General features: G+C 44.7%; 1 protein-coding gene across 1 annotated transcript in view; it reads left to right on the forward strand.

Annotated features, from left to right (window-relative positions):
• The first annotated feature begins 11,632 nt into the window (after positions 1–11,632).
• SLC6A13 (solute carrier family 6 member 13) overlaps positions 11,633–13,723 on the forward strand; it is a 35,537-nt gene continuing 33,446 nt past the window's right edge. The window contains exons 1-3 of the mRNA XM_013947831.2: positions 11,633–11,704; positions 11,837–11,939; positions 13,352–13,623. Coding sequence (XP_013803285.2) covers positions 13,392–13,623 — 232 coding nt within the window. The 5' untranslated portion in view covers positions 11,633–11,704; positions 11,837–11,939; positions 13,352–13,391. The remainder of the gene's footprint in view (positions 11,705–11,836; positions 11,940–13,351; positions 13,624–13,723) is intronic.

Raw genomic sequence — 13,723 nt, forward strand, 5'->3', positions numbered from 1 at the left:
GCAAAGGTGCTTTTTAGCCAATGTGATCCCAGTGTGTATTGTTGCATGGGGTTATATCCTAAGGGCAAGACTGAACTTAATGAATTTTCTGTCAGCCTATCGCTCCAGCCAGTCAAGGCCACTCTGAATGGGAAGCCTGCCCTCCCATGTTTTGGGTTGTCCTTCTCTTTCCCCCTGCCCCCTTCCGTTCAGTTTGGAGTTACCTGCAGAGTTGCTGGGTTGCATATCGCATCAGCCGTCTGGGTAAGACACAAAGCAGTACTGGCCTCAGAACCAACCCGAGGTACTCTACTTGCAACTGGATACCTGCTGTATTTCAAATCGTTGACTACTAAAGTTTGAGCACAGCAGTCCACCTAGTTTTTTCACCCACCTTTTAGGCTGTCTGTGCACTCCATAACTGCCTATTTTGGCTATAAGGATACTACAGGAGACTGCATCAAATACCTTGTCAAAGTCAAGGTAAACATCCAGTGTTCTCCCTTTGTCCGTAAAGCTCGTCATCTCATCATAGAAGGCAACCAGGCTGTTCTAACACTATAGTGCTGGATGTTACTGGTCACTTATCCTTCATGTGCCTGGATGTTGCTATGAGAAGGATTTGTTCCATAGTTTTCTCAGGGTTCAAGGTGAGGCCAGCTGCTCCGTAGTTCCCTGCATCCTCCCTGTGTTCCCTCCTTGTTTGAAGATGAATATGATGTGCTGAGGTGTTCAGCACAATCCATCAGGAAAATGATCTTCTGTACAGAGATTTTTCTAGGCTTCATTCATTATTGTGGCATGTAAGAGTTTAAGAAAGAAACCCAAAAATCAAAAACCAAAAAAACTAGAATTGCTGCAAGATGCATATAAAGTAAATGGCAGAGCCAAGCTTCTTTGAGCGCTACTCGTACCTAAACTTACTGTCAGCTAGTAAGCGATTGTGTCAGACCCATATATCTAGCTACAGTTCCAAGTTGGTCTAGTTGAAGTCAATGTTAATGATGGATAGTCCTTTTGTACATGGTTGCTTCCACTGAAAGAAATTCGTAATACAAATGAGTATGAACAGGGTCATCTGATCTTTGTTCTGAGAGAACTGAAAAATTCTACAACCTTGTTTATTCAACAGTAGGCTGTTTACTAGGCACTTGTCCAAGGATGGCTATCCTGTTTATTGTCTACAGGGCAACTGAAAATGATGTTCTAATAAGTGCTAGTTATTATTAGAATGAGCATAACACAGGCTTGTAACAAAGTAAAACAAAAAACTATTTGAAGATTCATCAACTGCTTATAGGAGATGCCTTGCTGTCATTCTAGGTACGTATTGCATGTCTCTAACAATAGTGATTCTAACTGATTAAAAGAACTGCTGTATATCATCATTATGTACATTGAAAATGAGACATTTTAGAAGGAGGGAAAAATTTCCTAAAATCATTTTTCCCCAAATCACCGTTAATGTCTCTGTAAGAAGTTGAGAATTTTGATCTGCTAAAGATTTGAGGCTTCCTCTAGTTAGTTGAAAATGAAAAGCAGGAAGCAAATCCTATCCAGCTGCAATCACAAAGAATGTGTTTGGTCAGCCTGCCTGAGCTGAAGAGGAACTCTGCTTGGAGCACCAATAGTCATCAAGGAGAGGCAATAAATTCAGTCCTTATCGAAATTCTAGCCACGCTGGTTTAGAAAGGGTGATAAATGCGTAGGACAGCTGAAAGCTACACAGCATGAGATTTAGAGCATTAAGCCTTATGTAATGAGATGCTGTGGTACAAATGAATGTTAAGTCGTATGCTAAAGGCAATGAAAGTAGTAAGGATATATTAGAAAACAAATATTTCTAAGGAAACATGCTCTGAATGCCTTTGAAACAAAAGCCCTGCTGCAATGAATAGTTTTAATCCTAGATGGAGCATTGTGTCTAAATTGAAAGCTTTTTAGAGGCCATTTTTTGGCATTATGTATGTCCAAAAAAAACACCAAAAAACCTTTAAGGCCAAGTGCCTGAGCTACCTGCTGTGGGTGTTAATAATCTGAGGGGAGCGACCCATCTCTGAATGCACAGGTCCCGAGATGATCACAATCTTAGTAGACAACCCAGCAGCTGCTTTTAGTGGATTGGTAATGTGCTAGTGGATCAAGTATGTACCTAGTATTTTTGAAAGCTGCATGTTAGGAATGGGTGGCAGCTTATGAATTAGATAGTAAACATGCAGTACAATGCCCTAAAAGGATTCTCTGCTGTTCCTGAATGTGCACGTATGTGCAGGATATTGAAGATTTGAGCACTGATTTCCCTAGTAGAAATATGCTTGAGACTGTTTGTTTAAATCTTGTACCCCAGGATTTAAGTGTATTAGAAAATTATAGAATATACAAAATTGAACAAGTAACAAAGAATGGAAGACTTCACAGCAACAGTAAGGCTGTTCACAATTTGGAAAGTGGTGTGGCTCTTTCCCTTGCTGAGTAGAAGGCAATTGTAGGAAGCTAACAGATCAGATTCCTGTCTGAAGTAGTAAGTGGGCACTTCTTTGTGTAACTCCTGTTTAAAAAGTGTGCAGAGACTGGTGGTGACAAACTGCATACAGAACACCTGTGATTTCTGCAAAAAGATCTGAAAGTCCCCTTGCTCTGCTTTGTCCTAAGAAGCAGCTGTTCTAGGTCCCTGTTTCTCTCTAAACTTCCTTGATCTCAAAGAAATAGAATTGTTTCATGTGCTTTTTAATCTTTCTTCTCAAGCCTTTCCTTTATGCCTTGGGAAATCCCTGCTCCAAGGGAAATGAGGCTAAAAGGAATATGGCAGAGTTCCCTTTTTTGCTATTCCTCAACTACTTTCCCTTCCCAGCAGGGGAAGTCTAACTTCGGACACTGCTAGGGCTGCCTGTCTACTCCAGAGAAGCTGTAAAACCACAGACTGCCTGTCTAAAGCTTTTGCTACCTTCCAGCTCAGTATTTCCTTCCCCCACTGTGGGGAAATGTGGAGCTGCCATTCCTTACCTACAAGCAGGAAGCATCCTCCATTCAAGTTAGCATATTTTTGCTATAATGTCAGCCCTGGCTGGTCTCCAGCTTCTCCCAGTAAGCTGATTGCTGGAAGTGGAGAGGTTCTGCAGAGAAGTCTTCCAGGCAGCAGTGGGCTGAGATTGGAAACAGAATTAAGGGCATGTGCATCTTCTGAGTACCTTTGAGAGTGGCTGTGAGCTATTACCTGTGATGTCTTGGTCAACAAGCCATGTGGCACATCACTTAGGTTCCTCACTGCCATTGTGACAAGTGACAAAACTTGTTTTTTCTGTCTCTCTCCAGTAAGTTCCTTCCTTCTGAAGTCACTTTAGCTTTTGTAGTTCCTCCTCAGTGAGCCGAGTGCTATGTCCCTGCCGTTAGCATTACTAGGACCAGATTTGGACAGCAAAAAAAAAAAGTATTTTCTGATTTGCTCTGGCATAAATCTGCAGCTTCTGTTCTAGCAGTAGGGAGTATGCTGATACTGGTGTGCAGTTTGAGCTTTGCAATAGGAAAGTTGTAGGGCAAATAATATCAAAGACCAATTCTTTTCCCCTAGATCCCAGTTATGGTGAATGCCAAGACTGAAAGTTTGGCTGGCTCCATGTTTTTGACTGTTTCCCCTGTCTGGACACATCACCAGGGATGCTTGCATCTTTTTCTCTGATCACCATGTAAACTGCACATGTGGGCTGTGGTCGGTGACTAACTTAATGAAACGTTTCCAGCACTCACCAGATGATTGACAAACAGTACCTGAACTTGCAGTGGCCAGGAATTAAGTCTGTCATCAAAAAGTGCAGTGATGCTATGAGCCTGTGTGGCTGACGGAAAGTAACTTGGAAATATCCTGGTGTGGGTGTGTGTGTATTTTTTCTGACTGACCTCTTGGTGCAGCCTCTGTATGTTTTATTTCAGATGGGCATCAATATATGAATTCACAGCAGTAAAAGGGTAACATGACTTGGAATTGGATATTTGAAAGTGACAATCTGAGCTGCATGAGCAATGGCACCCCCTTTGCTCCTTCTGGAAAACGCTGTGCTCAAGCCATGCCACAGAGCTGCCTACTGCCTACCCTGCAGCACATGGCTTTGCTAATAACTGTCAACTGCCTGGGCACCAACCCACTCTTCCATGGCCATTCTTCCTCTTGACTAGAAGGGCTAGGCTTTTTGCCAGGCATCAGCTGGACTTAGCTCAGTTATTTTCATGTCTGGCACTCACCAATTAAAAAAATATATGATTACCTTAAATTATCAAAACTCATAAATGACTCTTTACCTAAATTTTTTGAGGAAAAAAAATGTTTAAGCCTGAAAGAAAGAGACTCACTACTATGATATGTTGCAACTGACCACCAGAACAGGAATGACTTGTAGTCAGGAGATCGTACTCAGTATGAAGCTTGCTTCGGGCAGAATCCCATCTGTCTTTGGAGATGTCTAAAGGCTCTGGATCTTTTGTTCGTATTATGTTTCAAAGCCTCATTGACCACTGATTTAGTTCAGTATTTGAGAGGAAATCTTCTTTTCTCTGTCTGTACCTGTACTCTGTGCTCTGTGTGCCTCTATATAATATATGGCAGAGGCCTAGGCAGTCTAGAAAGGCTAAGGGTAGGAAGATAGGCAGCACAGTTCCCTTTACTGCCTTCTACTGTAGAGTCAGCTGCAGAATCGGAACAAGAGAGATTAAATGTTTCTGGCAAGCTGCAGCTGGCAGCTGATGCTTTCCGCAGCGGAGCTCCCTGCGGAGCCCAGGGGACCGGGCGTCATTTAGGACCTCGGCTCTGTGATCTCAGCTGGGCTGTCTCCAAGCACAGCTTGCCTGCTCCTGGCTGCGCGCGGCGCTGACCGAAGAGCTCAGCCGCAGCATTCCTGATGCTAAGATTAGGGCTGTTAGGAATGTTTCAGAGAGACACGCCCCCTGGCAAAATGGGCTTTTTAGCAATTTAATGAATTTCTGATTTTTGGAGGTTGGGAAACTTGAACCCGTGTTTTACTTCTTACTGACCTTTTTGAAATGCCGAAGTCTTTCACTTTGTCATCTCTAATTAGAGCATCATTTATTTCAGAGAAACTTTTTTTAAACTTTGTCTCATTTTGTCAATAAATAGATATCTAACTATTGAATTTCCTCCCAGTTTGGAAGCTTTATATTCTGAGTAGTTACCAGCCCAGAAAATCTATTGAATTAAAAAGTATCCTTTTTTTCTTTTCAAGCATGTAAATAAATATGAACAGATGCTCTGAGAATGTTGCCTAAAACCCTGTTTAAAACCAGATTTCTTGTTTGTTTGTTTGTTTGTTTTGTTTTTTTTGGTGGAAGAGTCAGTTGAACAGGTGCAAGCCTGTTTCTTTGCTGAGAAAATTTTTTCCTTTTTCCTCCCGGAACATCCCTCTTCCAGGCAGACAGGGTGTAGTGATGTCTAAAATCCCAGCCCCAAACCTGTCAATAGCTTTGGTTTCATTCTTACTGCAGAGAGTATACTTTAGCTTTATAATCTTCACCTGAGAGGAGCAAGATGTGCAGAGCATAAGGAAAGACTATCATACAGTTCCTTCTCTACTCCCTCATCTGCGCTGTACACGATCAGTCTGCTGGTCTTATGTCTCCCTTTTGGGCCACTTGAGCAATAGTGCTATCATTACCTGTCTGAAATGATGATTTCCTATGGTATATTGTTCTTGATACAAAAAAATGCCCTCTAATTCACCCCTTGGCTGCAACAGCTAACTGATTGGCGAGTTTTATTTTCTTGATGCAAACTATCTATTTTCACATCATGAGGTAGATAACTAGTCTTCAGAAGGGTCGTGAACCCTTCCCTCTTTCGAAAATGTGCTGAGAGCTCTATCCCTGCAGTTACTCAGCAAGTGTTTGTTCAGGCTTCCCAGTCTGTGGCAAAGTGGAACTAAAAAAGAGCCCTGAGGAACAGGGAGCTGCTGGAGGTGGGAGGAAAGTGGGAGATGCTGAAAAGCCTGAAGGTTCCAGACTCAAGAGTTTTCAGTAAAACTGCCACTGCTTGCTACTCGATCACTGTTCAAATTATGTTAGTGTGATATATAATTTATCATAAACATTTACATATATATGCTTATAACTGCATAATCTTGCAGAAATTTTAAAGTGGTTTCATTTTTGTCTATAAGTAAAATGGGGATGCTTTTAAAATCTGAACAGGAAAAAAAACTGTTCCCTGCTCACATGTGCTAAGGACAAGAGCATTTATAATAGAGGCAAGCTACTAAGCAGAAGTCCAAACAGAGGTAAGATGCAAAGCATTGCAGATATGCCTGCCTATGTACTCCTCCTGCGCTTGTGCTCATACATGCAATACAAATGCCTGCACATTCCTGACTTAATCTTGGGTTTGTTGGTTCCAGACATGCAAGCGCACTCCCAAAACACGCTGCTGTTTCCATCCTTTTCCCATGGGGGAAACCACTGGGACTGGACATAGTTGAGATAGTGATTATGGGAATCTGCAGCTCTGTTGCTGCCCCTCTATAATGTGACTAGGAATTCATACTGCAGCCAAAGGGAGCCTGGCTCCACAGTCCTTTCGGCCTTAACTAATCTACCCTTTGTAGCAGCCATGGTTTACCACTTTTGACCTGTGATCAGAGGTGCGTAGAGAGGGACTCACCAGTATGCTGTCAGCCTATGCACCAAGCAACACACAAGCATCACTGCTAGCCTCTGCATGTGGAGGAGCTGCTGGGTGAGGCAGTGGTCCCTTCAGGAGGGGGTTCCCTACCTCTGTACTCGCTGTGAGCACACGATTCTGCATTCAAGCTGGGAAGTGAACTCTGGCTACTGCAGGGGCCTCATCTGCTTATCTCCTGTATGCAGAGCGTGGTATCCGCAGGCCTACATATCTTGCATGAAACAACCTGGGCGCAGAAGTGAGGCCACCGTGGGTCTGCATCTGTCCAGTGTGGAAATGATTTTTCTTGGCTTGGGATTCTGGTCACCCATGTTGTTGTTTGAAAGCAAATATTTACTTGGGAAGCTGCATTGTCAAGTTGAATGAAGCTGTTAAAATGCTTGTAATAGTAGTTCCCTCTGACAGAAAATACTCTTATGTACTTTGTAGGTTCTTGCAATGACTTTAGGTTTCTGACATAGTAGTTTCAAAATATAGGTATCTTTCCGTGAACTTACTGGTTCAAGCAGGAATCACTCCTTTGTGCTTGTTATGACTTCTTTCTCTGCTGAGTGGTCTCCAGGTTCCCGTAATGTGCCAGCTAAGATCAGGCTCTATTTATTCACTTTCTGTGCATATTTGCAACAATTCTCCTTTCTACAGCCACGTTCGCTTAAGCTTAATGACATTTTCAAGCTGAGAAGGCCAGTAGCACAGTGGTTATCAGATAGAGGAAATGCATTGTATTTGCTCTGGCCTTTCATTCCCAGATAATATAAGGGCAAATTGGGTTCTTGGAAGCTGGGAGGTGCCTTGCAAGATTATGCAGATCTTAAGCTCATGGAGGCAGTTTGTCATGTGTGGTGGAGGGGGAGGTGGAAGTGGGGCGCATAACTGCTTTCAGCATTCAACTCACACATGGAGCAAATGTCAAATGCAGCTGGCGGCTTCCTCACCTTGGGAACTCCTAAGCAGCAGCCACAGTTGTGCCCCAGCCACTCTCCTAGAAGCACATCAGTGGATTAGGAGCATAAATTCATTTGAAAGTCACTACTACTTGCACTGTGGTAAAAGACTGTGCACCTCTCCCAGTAACTGTCTTTCCTCTCCTCTTTTCCCCTGTTCTTTTAAGTGGCTGGCTTTGAATCCTTCCTTCTCCTGGGTTTGAACCACCTCTCTGGGTGGCTGGAGGTGGGTGAGTGCTTTGGAGGAAAGAAATCTAAGCAAGCTATTTCCATGCTCAGTTTGATGTAGATGTGATGCAAGAGCAGACCTGGGAGTACTTTCTGTGGCTTCCTACCAGAATGAGCAAGTCCAGTGCCAGCGCTCACATGTGTCGGTCGTGCAGGACGTGGCTGGGGCCAGTTCCTGTGCGCATCTGACCCATAAAATGTCAAAGTACCTTCTTATCTCTAGGCAAAGCTTGTTCCAGGCTTGCGTATTCTGGGAGTGAGTGCTTCCCTTGCAGCATGACCTCAACTACTGGTGGAAGAATGGGACAAAACTGAAGAGAGAAATCTTGGTAAGTGTTGTAGACAGAAAGATGAGCAAAATGTAACCTAGATTTGAGGAGAGGAATCGGTAGCCTTCTCTCTAAAATGGATGTGGGGGAGAGAGAGCAGGAGGACAAGTGAAGCCAGATCTGCCCCACATGTGCTCGATGCACCGGCAGTGCTCTGCCCCTGCGCCAGCCAGGGCAGGTGAGCAGCTTGCAGAGACTTGGATGCCACAAAACCTCCTTGGGGAGGTATTTCAGTTGCCACTGCAGTGCAGGCTGCCTTGGGGGCAGAAAGAGGTAACAGCAGGTAAGTGTTTAACAGCATGGGACAGCACTTGGAGGAGTAAAACTATATAAGTTGGTGTTGTCTCGAGTCTTGTGGCAGAAACTTTTGGGGGATTGTTAAATGGGCAGGCTCCCATTTCCCACCTTTGACAGGTGAGACTACTGGCAGCGTAACCCACTGGTGCCATCGCAGGGAATGGCACCATAGTGATGCATTTGGGACAGATGCAGCACGACAGCTGTCATTCTCCAGCCCTTGTGGCACTGAGAGAAAATGTTCTGCAGCCACCTGGCAGGGTTACAGCTGTGTGACCATAAGTGGCACGGTGCTACTGCAAAAGTCCTTCACTGGTGTTCTTGTCCATATAAGTAAAATGTGTGTGTGTGTGTGTGTGTATACGTATGCATATATATATTTAAATAGTATCATCTTGGTAGGTTTGAGGATGAAATTATTCTCATGTTACTACAGGATGCACATTACTTAAGCATGCTCATTTTTTTTTTAGATTCACTTTCTTCCCTATCTATTTACTTGTTTCTTGCAAATCTAATTCCTAGGATTTTGTTTCTGATTGTTCCAGCTCTTCCATTTGTCTTAGATATGATTACAAACTCGAAATCTTAAACATTTAATTTCATCCTTTTCACTTTTCCCTATAGATCTTCATTGTCTCTGATGAGCTGGTTAAAGTACCTTTCTTGCCTTCTGCAATTTTAAAAATGTGTATTGAATTCATCTTTTTCCTGTAGTCTTAACTGATCCTTTGTGATATTTGTTGTTTCTCTTCTCTTCCCATCTTCAGTAAAAATATGTATTTTTTTAGGCTCTCAGATCTCTCAAGTAACATCTCCCAGAACCATATGGGCTTCTGTTTCTTCCCAGAAGACATGAAAAGTGTTGTTTTACTTTAAATATGCTTTGCTCAGGATTTTCCAGCTTGCTTTCACACTGGGAGATGCAATATTTCTCCTTGCTGCTTGTTATGTTTACACTGAACTTTTGTTTTCATTTTTAACTTATTGTTGCTTTCAGTGCAGTCTTATCTGACTGGGTGGAAGTCAAATAGTTTGTTATTGATTGCACACTTTCCTATCATACTCTATTAGTGCCTGCCAATTAGCTTGTCATCTTCTACTTAAATTGCTGATAAGAATATTGTCATTGGCGCGGAGTAGTTATTGTTGTTATCCAGGGATATTCGTGTAGCAACATCAATGTATACAATAGTTCTGACAATTTCCAGAAATGATTCCATACTTGATTTCCTTTCTTCTTATGTCTGTTGCACGAGGCAAGCTATTATTTGGCTTCTCTCTTACTTTTTTTTAATCCCTGTATCCATGCACTAACTATTTAACAACTATGCTAGTCACTGTCAGATTGTAACCCTGCAGGGATATTCTCTGATGCTCTTCCTCCAGTGTAACTCTGCCTCTGGAATAGTTTCCTCATTTCCAACAATCATCAATTTAAGGACTGGGGCTGGATGTTTCATTTGGACCATCCCGTTTAATAGCTGCTATGGAGCAGTCCTTTGAAATGTGTCTAGTTCCTTTCTGACCAATATTCTGTGGCAATAGCAATGGGTACCATGTTTAATTAATTATGCACAGTGGGAGGGGAAAAAAGGTATTTCCTTTGATTTTAAATCTGAATGTTTCACTGGATACCATTAGTTGTTGCATTATGAGATGTAGTGAATGGTGTATTCATCTCCTCTGTTGTTTCCTTGTTTTCTAGACCTCTGTTCTCTCTCTCTTTTTATTGTAGTCGTCTTTTCCCAAGATGAGGAGTCGTAGTGTATTTGATCACTCCTTGGTTGGAATCCGCTCCTTACCTCTGCCTGTCCTTGTACCTTTTCTGTTTCTTTAGTAATTTTACTTTCTAGAGAGCCCAACGCTGTGTGGATGTGGGAACACCATAGGTTAGCATGGTGACACTGCAATGTTTGCTGTTTTGTTCCTGTCCTTTTCCTAATAACTCTGAGAACTACCTGTATGCAGCCTGGATTTTGCTGCTGCTGCTTTGCAGGCCTGATAAAAGGACTCTGAAGCCAAAAACTTGATTTTGTTCTTTCTTGCCCCAGATACTCCTCAGTTGGTGTAATAAAAATATTTTAAAGACTTTGCCTCACTTATATCCTTGGACCATCACAGCTCTAGCACATGCCTATTATGAACAATACCCAGATCTGTTTGCCTTTTTTATGGCCTCTGAGCTAATGCCTTCAGATAACCAGCTGCAATAAGTCCAGGATCTTCTCAAGTGGAGATAGCTAATTTTACAACCCTGCGTTGGGTATGCAGAACTTGGGCTGTTTTTCCCCTTGCGCATTGCTTTGCTTGTACTGGCGTTGTTTTTCATCTGCTGCTTTATTGTCCAGTCGCTTGGTACTGCGAACTCTGTGGCAATTTCCCGGGACTGCAGAAGTGCTGCACTTCTTTCTCCCTCTCGAGAAAGACTAGCAGCAAAAATTTCCTGAGATTAGGAGAGACATGCGAGGGAATAGAGATGGTGACGATATTACTGCATCTTGGACCCTTAGTGAGGAACGGAACAGAATTTAATAGGATTTATTTCCGCAGCAGAGGCCTTCTCCCGGTGCTGTCCTGCTGCCATGGTGAATCACGGTGCAGCCAGCACTGTGCAGGGCTCCCAGGCTCTTCTGCCAGCCCCAGCAGATCGGGACTCCCAGTGACATGCTCCCAGTGATGCTCTGCAGAGGCACCGCTGTGTCTGCAGTGAGAATTCACTGTTAAATCACAAACTGGGTCTTACCTGCCCCCAGCAGGGCTCAGGACGTGGACTCTTGCTTGCACAGGCTTCACGGGCACTTGTGAATTTTGGCTGCTTGCTGTCTCCCACAGGAAGAATATTAGGGAGAGAGACCAAGGCGCACCGAATGAGTGACAGGCACATGGGGTGGGGGAAGTGGAGGAAGGAGAGCTGATCCACGGGAAGGGGAGCGGGATGGGCAGCGGGAGGCATGGAAGGGACTCTGCAGGTTGGGGATGCGTGGCATCAGCCAGCCCCGCGTGTGCTGGTGGAGGGCAAGTAAGACCTCGCAGGCAGGGGGAAAGAGCCCCTTCGCCATGGCCTTGAAATCAGTCATGTGTAGGTTTTTGTCCAGCCCTGGGGGTGGGGGAAGGAATGTGGGCTGGGCGAAGTCTAGGATTACACCACGGCAGAAGTTTTCTTTGCACACTTTAAATAGCCAGTACCTTTCAGTGGTGCCTCCACGTTTCCCTTCGGCTAGTGCCCTGACAGCTTGCTCCGTAAGGTAACAGCTCTGCTCGTGTCTGCTTCTGCTTTCCGCGCCCCTTCCCCCTCGGCGCCCACCCCGGTGCCTCCCTCGCTTGCGCTATGGATGAGAGGTCATGGTGCGCTCTCTGCTTGTTTAATCATTTTCTAGGGTGGAAGGTTCCTCCCAATTCTGAGCGGCCCCTGTCAAACTCCTGCAAGTGTTTCTCGTGGCTCTGCGTTCCTCTTTGCCTCTGGGAGCGTTTCATAGTGGGGTACGTGTGCCTGGGGGGAACACAGGGAGGGCAAGGGGAGTGGGTCAAAGTGCTGCTGCTTTTTTTTTTTGTTTGTTTTCTTTCTCCCTCATGGAGGGGAGAGAGCTGCCAACACGTTTTCCTGTTCTTCGGGTGAAGGAGTTGCCAGTGTGAATGACTGACAGGCATCAGCCTGGGGTCCAACAAGCCGCTTCAGCAGGGCACCAGCGGGTGCAATGGCCAGCGGCAGAGGAAAGCGCCTTCCTTGGCGCAAGCTGTCCTCAGCGATCCCAACCTCGGTGCAGGGCTTTGGTGGGAGCCGCGGTCTGCTCCCCGCACCCCGCGACACTGCAGGACTCTGTTGCCAGGAGGGTATCCTGCTCATGAGGAACAGGCTTGGACACCCCCTGAGCCTCCAAAATCCCTGTGGCAGAACTGGTGCAGTTCGCACGCCCTGTACATGTCTCCTTGTGGTGCTCTGAAGCACTGACCATGCAGAAATAGTCGCTTAAACTAAGCTCTGGCATTTGTGGGAAGAAACGCATCCTCTTGGAGGCTTTTGGGGATGGCAAGAAAGCAAGGGAAGCACCCAGGTACTCTGTGCCTGTCTTTTACTTATGTTAGCGGAGATCAGTTTATTGCCTAGAAGAGCAAGGCAAGGCACCACCACTGCAGGAGTTCCCGGCTCTTGCTGTGCCAAAGTTTCCCAAGATGTGGTATTAAAGGGAATATTTGCAGAAACAGGTAGATGTTTTGAGGGGCAGGCCCTTGTAGCGGAGAGATCCCCCATGGTCATTTCATGTGGATGTGTTCTTTTCCTTCAACTAAGAGAACAGCATCATCCTGAAAAATCCTCTTTTTGTATGAAGATGTTCTCATCTCTTTAAATAACTAGAAGTGCTCATAGATTGCTAGTAACAGTTGCCACCACTGAAAGCCAGAATTTTTCCCTCCTATTTTAGTTTGTCCTCTTCCCACATCTAACAGTTCTGTGTTTAGTGGCTTTCATTACATGGTCTGTAAAACCAGACCTTTGTGAACAGCAACAACAGAGAAGAGAAACCCTGATAAAATATATTGTTAAGGATTTAACACCCCCCCCCCCCAACCCCTAAGTCTCTTCCACAGTGCATGCTGCTGCAGGAACTCGTTCTGGCTCAGCCTTTGGGCCTGCTGTGCGCAGTAAAACTTCTCAGTAATAATGTATTTGAAGGATGGGCTTTCAGAAACTGGAGTGTTTTCAGATGAGTCAATTATAAATAATGAAACCAGTAATGGCTTTTGATGACTGGTTTTGGACTAAACACTGAAAGTGCACACACACTCTTAGCGCCTTTCCTCCAGCAGGAATCGCTGTAAGGAACAAGACAGTAATGGTTCGGTATGTGTGTATGTGTTTGTATGTGTATTCTTGCCTCTCCTGCCTCCCGTAGCCTGAATTTCTGCCTTGTTGCGTGACATGTTCTAACCGTAATGAAGGAAACTCCTTCTGAAGGCGGGATGGATTACAGAGTCCCTGGTGCAGTTAGCAATGGCGAAACAATACCTGCACATCCAGGCATGGAAAAGGAGAAGGAAGAGGATCAAACTCTGGAACGAGGCCAGTGGAATAACAAGCTGGAGTATGTGCTATCCGTGGCTGGGGAGATCATTGGGCTGGGAAATGTGTGGCGGTTCCCCTACCTCTGCTACAAGAATGGTGGAGGTAAGTGCAGCCCTGCCCTTGGCCGACCCCAGATGTGATGTCCCTCTGCTGTCCCTCCGTGCACATCTGCATCTCCCTCTGCTTACCTCTGGCTGATGGC

The sequence above is a fragment of the Apteryx mantelli genome, chromosome 1, assembly GCF_036417845.1.
Source record: "Apteryx mantelli isolate bAptMan1 chromosome 1, bAptMan1.hap1, whole genome shotgun sequence".
NCBI classification, from domain to species: domain Eukaryota; kingdom Metazoa; phylum Chordata; class Aves; order Apterygiformes; family Apterygidae; genus Apteryx; species Apteryx mantelli.